This window comes from Pinus tabuliformis, chromosome 8 (genome assembly GCF_031772625.1).
Source record: "Pinus tabuliformis cultivar Carrire ecotype Pingquan chromosome 8, CPIR1, whole genome shotgun sequence".
NCBI classification, from domain to species: Eukaryota; Viridiplantae; Streptophyta; class Pinopsida; order Pinales; family Pinaceae; genus Pinus; species Pinus tabuliformis.
The window spans coordinates 161,653,910-161,660,141 of record NC_142294.1 but is presented as its reverse complement, the minus strand read 5'-3'; the positions used below and the strand labels follow the sequence as shown (position 1 = coordinate 161,660,141).

Genomic DNA, 6,232 nt, shown 5'->3' with positions numbered 1-6,232 from the left:
GCTTTTGTAATCCATAAAGAAATAAAAAAAATCTTTCTGTAGAAATCACATAAAAGAAATTTCCCTTTAAAACTATCAAACTACTAATATAACCATAATTTCTGAATTCAAGCTTTTGTAATCCATAAAGAAATAAGAAAAGTCTTTCGGTAGAAATCACATAAAAGAAATTTTTGGCCGACGCATTTCAAAACCAACAAGTGTGGTTCCTGATGATGAACCACACTTGTTTTTTTGGCCAACACTTGTTCTTTTTGGCCGAGGCGTTTGAAACCAAGAAGTGTGGTTCCTGATATGAACCACACTTGTTGGTAGTTCTTCATGATGAACCACACTTGTCGGTTCAAAATGTGTAGGCCAAAAGTTTCTCTTTTGTGATTTCTACAGAAAAACTTTTCTTAATTTATATCTATAATCGTTTTTAACATTTTAATTTTTAAGATTTTTAATTTTAATTTTTTTAAATAATTTAACAATAACAAGTTTAAATATTTTTTTTAAATAATTATTATTAAAATTTAATTAAATAAATTTCGATAAAATTAAAAGTTTTCTTTATTTAAACATATTTTCTGAATATATATTTCAAACAAAACGGATGGTACAAAAAAGACATATTAGGCCAACCACTTCTGTAGGTTACGATGTCAAACCTCGATAGGTCCAGGGATCTGTCCCAGAGAGGAGAACGAATTTAATGCGAATAAAATAACAGGTTCGACTAGTGGGGCTTACAGTTTGCCTTTTCTCCATATACTTTCCTGCGCGTCTTTCTGCCTTCATTTTCCAGAGATAATTGGTATCTCAGACTGCCGGCTCCCACTCAGAAAGGCCTTGCCCTGTTTAATTTAATCGTCTTCTTTTGGGTTTAGATATGACAAAGAATTCTAGATTTTAGGGGTGCCCTGTGTTCGATTTTGCGATGGCAATGGGGAAACAGAAAGAGACAGAGAAGGAATATCCAGGCCCTGGATTTATTTCAGGCTGCAAGGGAGCTAAAGTTTTCATGAAGACGATTATAATTATGGGGCTTTTGCTTATAGCAGGCCACTATTTTCTATTTGGAAGACAAGATTTCTCCTCCTCTAAATCTCTGGCACAAGCATTTCTCCAGGGAGATTCGAACCCTGGTGCATACAGTGTCGAAATCAGAAAAACAGAGCTGAAGGATATGATCATGGCAAGTAAAATGCATAATACTGGTATTGTCATGAACAGCACCAGCAGAATCACTGAGTTAATTCATGTGAAAGAAGATCCGAACAAGAGGGTGTTTCGTCCTTATGGGAGCGCTGCATACTTGTTTATCCAAATGGGCGCTTACAGAGGAGGTCCAGCCACGTTTGCTGTAGTTGGGCTCGCTTCCAAGCCTCTCCATGTTTATGGAAAGCCACGATTTGAATGTGAATGGATCCCCAAGAATTCGTCTTCTGGAAGATTAATAAAGGGCAAGGCCTACAAAATGCTCCCAGATTGGGGCTATGGCCGAGTTTACACAGTCGTGGTTGTCAATTGCACATTTTCTCAGAGCGTGGGCACCGATGACAATGGTGGAGAGCTCATTCTTCACGCAATCCATGGCGACGAGTTTGGAAAACCAGAGAGGATCGTTGCTCTCGAGGAAGAAAAAGGTAGCTACAATGGCTCTGTTTATAGCCAGGCTCCTCCCTATGATTATCTCTACTGTGGTTCCTCCCTGTATGGTGACCTGAGTGCTCAGAGAATGAGGGAGTGGATGGCTTATCATGCTAAATTATTTGGGCCTAGGTCGCATTTTGTTTTCCACGATGCAGGTGGAGTGCATCCCCAGGTTAGAAAGGTGTTGGAGCCATGGATTAGGGCAGGTCGAGTGACCTTGCAGGATGTAACAGAGCAGGAACAATATGATGGGTATTACCATAATCAGTTCCTTATTGTGAACGATTGTTTGCACAGGTACAAATTCATGGCGAATTGGACGTTCTTCTTCGATGTAGATGAGTATTTGTATATTCCCCGTAGGAAAACACTGCAATATGTTTTGAAGGAGCTCTCTGGTTATACTCAGTTCACTATTGAGCAATATTCCATGTCCAATAAGCTTTGCTTGCAGAATAAACTGCACAGCAGCTCGGCCAACAGTACTTATTCCAGGTAAGACCCATTATAGTTTCAATTAATTAGAAGTAAAGATTCGATTATGGTTTTTGGATTTGAAATTTAATGTGATAATTCTGTTGTGCAGGGAATGGGGATTTGAGCAGTTGGTGTTCAGGGACGTGAAGAGAGGGATAAGGAGGGATCGAAAGTATGCAGTGCAGGCGAGAAATGTGTACGCAACTGGAGTTCATATGTCTGAAAATGTGATGGGGAAAACGCAGCACAAGACAGAGGGTAAGATACGATATTACCATTATCACAACACAATCACCAGCAAAGGGGAACCGTGCAGGGAATTTGTGAAGCCATCGATGAGAGTGAACGTGACTTGGGTGGGAGGCACTCCATATGTATACGATGGTACAATGAAAGCGCTTGCTCGATCCATTAAGAAGTTTGAGAGAGACATGATAGGATCCGAGCTTGCATCCATTGCAGAGTAAGTAGGAAAATTCTGTAAAACATTAAAAGAAATTTATAAGTACCTTATGAAAGACAAAAAATGATGGCAAGAGCTTCAATTCGATCAATAAATTCGGAGCTCACTGTTCAATAATTGTACTTCAGCCTCGAATGCATCTATGTGTTGTAAATCTTGGCTGGCTTAAATCTAACAGTAAGCATGTAAATCTTGTGCTTGCTTAAATCTAACAGCAAGCATATACAGTCTACACATTGTATATACATTCCTACACATTCAGTCCCTACACATTGTACGCCCCTAGGCAGCAGGGTGGATTTTTTCTTCCTTTCTTTTACAGTGGGATTGGGCCTGCGGCCTGCCTGGGATGCGTCTATGATTGATTGTACTGTATTCTTTTATTAATTAATGAAAACTTCAGTGGACTTTGTGGCTCCTCTAATTTGAGTCCCACCTTACTTTGTACCGTGCTTACGCCACAAAATACTGACTCTGACTTTCGATGCTTTTTGTGCATTGTTCACAGCGTCATTATATTTTTCTCTTTTGATATGATTAATAATTCCATGTATTGAAGTGATGGACCTGGAGACTTTTGCATAGTCTAATTCAAGAGAATTTTATCTGACGTCGGGTGGTTAGAGAAGGACGTTCTTTTCTTCATTTAGATTCAAATTCTGTTTATGATATGTTTAGGTGTTTAAAAATGATACATGTAGGTGTTTAAAAATATATCGTGTGTAAGTATTATTAATAGTATATTTTAATTTATTAATTAATTTATAATTAATTAATTAATTAGTTTAATTTTATATATTAAAATAAATTTAATTTGAGTTTTTATGAGTATTTTTTAAATTGGTATTGTTTATGGTGTCAATTTTTTTTTAATGAATCAAACTATTTTTTTTCAAAAAATTTAATAGTAAGAGTGTTTGAATCTTGTTTTTGACTGTGGAAATGAATTCAGAACCATCAAAAACTCTTATGGCAGACAAATTCAAAACCTCATAAGACTAAGTGTTTTAAATTTATTTTAAACTAGCATTTTGCACCAGACGCTGCAAAGGAAACGCCGTAAGTCGGTAGCGCATATGGAAGAAGAACTTAAATGAAAAATATGTGATATGTTAGGTGATCTAACTATAGCCAAATCTGAATGAAAAAATAAATCTAAATGTTAAATGTAATACAATCAAACAATCTACTCAAACCAAGGGCATGCACAACTTCCCTAGAATAGGATAAGTTTATTGTTATATTTCAAGTTAAAGATACAGTGCTAAAGTTAGATCAGGCAATTCTGTTTTATTTTTCGCGTCTTTTTGTATTCATTTTTTATCAGTTAGATAGAGTGCAGATCCATATATCTAAGCAATATATATATTTTTATGAACCCTATGTGTCACTTATAAAAGAGAGTGAGAGTATCACTTCCCTTCGCTTAGCTAGGGATGGAGTTTGTCTCTCAGCACAATATGATCTTATTTTTATTATAGTTAACCTTAAAACATGATTAAAAAACAAAAGCAGATTATGAATTTGTAATTGTCTAGAATTATAACGAAACAGTCATAAAACCAAAATTTTATGATCTTATTTTTATTATAATTAACCTTAAAACATGATTAAAAAACAAAAGCAGATTATAAATTTGTAATTGTCTAGAATTATAACAAACAGTCATAAAACCAAAATTTTCACTGTTTTACCTTATAATCACAAGTCTCAACAATGTTTATAATTCTACTACTTCTTCTTATTATTCTAAACCATTCATACAAGCTGCTGCCATCTGGTATTTGGGTGCACCTCTATATCATACATATCATTAAAATACACTTTTCTTTGCAAATAAGAATAAAAATAGAGTGTTCTGTACTCCCACCTAAAAAATTTGGAAGAGTCAATTTGAGTGGAACACATTATAGAAGCTTCCAATGTCAACCGTGTGGCTTCTTTAAGTTGCTGGAGAAGATATTTTGCTAAACCATTCACATCCCCCAAGAGAAAATACAACCACTCATTTCCATTCACTGAAACAGCTTCGAATCTTTCAAAAATGTCTGGAATCACAAGAAGCCCCGCAGATCATATTGACAAATTCACAACGCTATCAGAACAAAGTGAAATGTAACACGTTTAATTGATTAAGAAATTAAGACTTGACCGACTTTTTAATGTGTGGAATTTTTCTAAGAAAAGAGGGAATATATCCTATTTCGCCTGGTCAAACAAATTAACAATATATCAATGCTTTTTCACATGATAGGTGGATTGAAGTTGAAAAAAAAAAGCATCAGTACAGTATGTTTGTACGAAAACTACACCCAGGAGTCAGGGGCATATTATATGGGTAACTTAGACAAATGGGGTAGAGGGCATATTATATTATTCGGGAAAAGGCATTGTCATTGGAATTAGATGAAGGAAAAAATACAGAGAAGGCATAGATTCGTAGATCCAAACAATTTTTCAAGGTTTTTTTCATCAATTCAAAGGCCTTGAAAAAGCCTAGAGCCTGTCCCTAGAAAAGCTCATTGTCCCCACAATCCAATTAAGTAAAGATAATTCACGGATGGCGTAGATACAAGCCGTTTTAGGAAATTGTAAGGTTCTGAATCATTTCAAAAGCCTCGGAAACCAATAGAGCATGGAGGAACTATGCCGTAGGAACTTTGACAGGTGAACCCATACCAGGCATCTCAAATTTCTATACCATGTTTTGCCTTGAGCTTGACCAGAAAATAGGTGGTTTTGAATCATTTTTATCATACACAGAACTGGCATATTATATTCAAAACAACCTAGAAAATTTAATTGTGGCCGGAACCTGGACAAGTAAAAAAATTCACAAAAGCCATACATATAGACCATTCGAACATTTTTCAAGACACTGGGTCATTTCAGAAACCAAAATCCTAAAATTAATAAAAACCAGTCGATAAAAACCTAAAATTAATGAAATTTCATTAGAACGTTCATCTTTACATGTTAGACATTCCATAACGAAGAACCTTCAAACACATGACAAAACTGTCATTATGAGTTTGTGGATTAACCAAGTCATGAGAGGAAAGGATGAAACATAAAATTTTATGATCTTATTTTTATTATAATTAACCTTAAAACATGATTAAAAACAAAAGCAGATTATAAATTTGTAATTGTCTAGAATTATAATGAACAGTCATAAAACCAAAATTTTATGATCTTATTTTTATTATAATTAACCTTAAAACATGATTAAAAAACAAAAGCAAATTATAAATTTGTAATTGTCTAGAATTATAACGAATAGCCATAAAACCAAAATTTTCACTGTTTTACCTTATAATCACAAGTCTCAGCAACGTTTATAATTCTACCACTTCTTCTTATTATTCTAAACCATTCATACAAGCTGCTGCCATCTGGTATTTGGGTGCACCTCTATATCATACATATCATTAAAGTACACTTTTCTTTGCAAATAAGAATAAAAATAGAGTGTTCTGTACTCCCACATGAAAAATTTGGTAGAGTCAATTTGAGTGGAACACATTATAGAAGCTTCCAATGTCAACAGTGTGGCTTCTTTAAGTTGCTGGAGAAGATATTCTACTAAACCATTCACATCCTCCAAGAGAAAATACAACCACTCATTTCCATTCACTGAAACAACTTCGAATC

At 34.9% G+C, this 6,232-nt stretch overlaps 1 protein-coding gene across 1 annotated transcript; it reads left to right on the top strand.

Moving 5' to 3' along the window:
- The first annotated feature begins 648 nt into the window (after positions 1-648).
- LOC149234644 (galactan beta-1,4-galactosyltransferase GALS1-like) lies at positions 649-3,013 on the top strand. Its single transcript, XM_089461213.1, has 2 exons — positions 649-2,133; positions 2,225-3,013. Exons 1-2 carry the CDS (start codon positions 923-925, stop codon positions 2,580-2,582), a joined length of 1,569 nt encoding a protein of 522 aa, XP_089317339.1. The 5' UTR covers positions 649-922; the 3' UTR covers positions 2,583-3,013.
- The last annotated feature ends 3,219 nt before the right edge of the window (positions 3,014-6,232 follow it).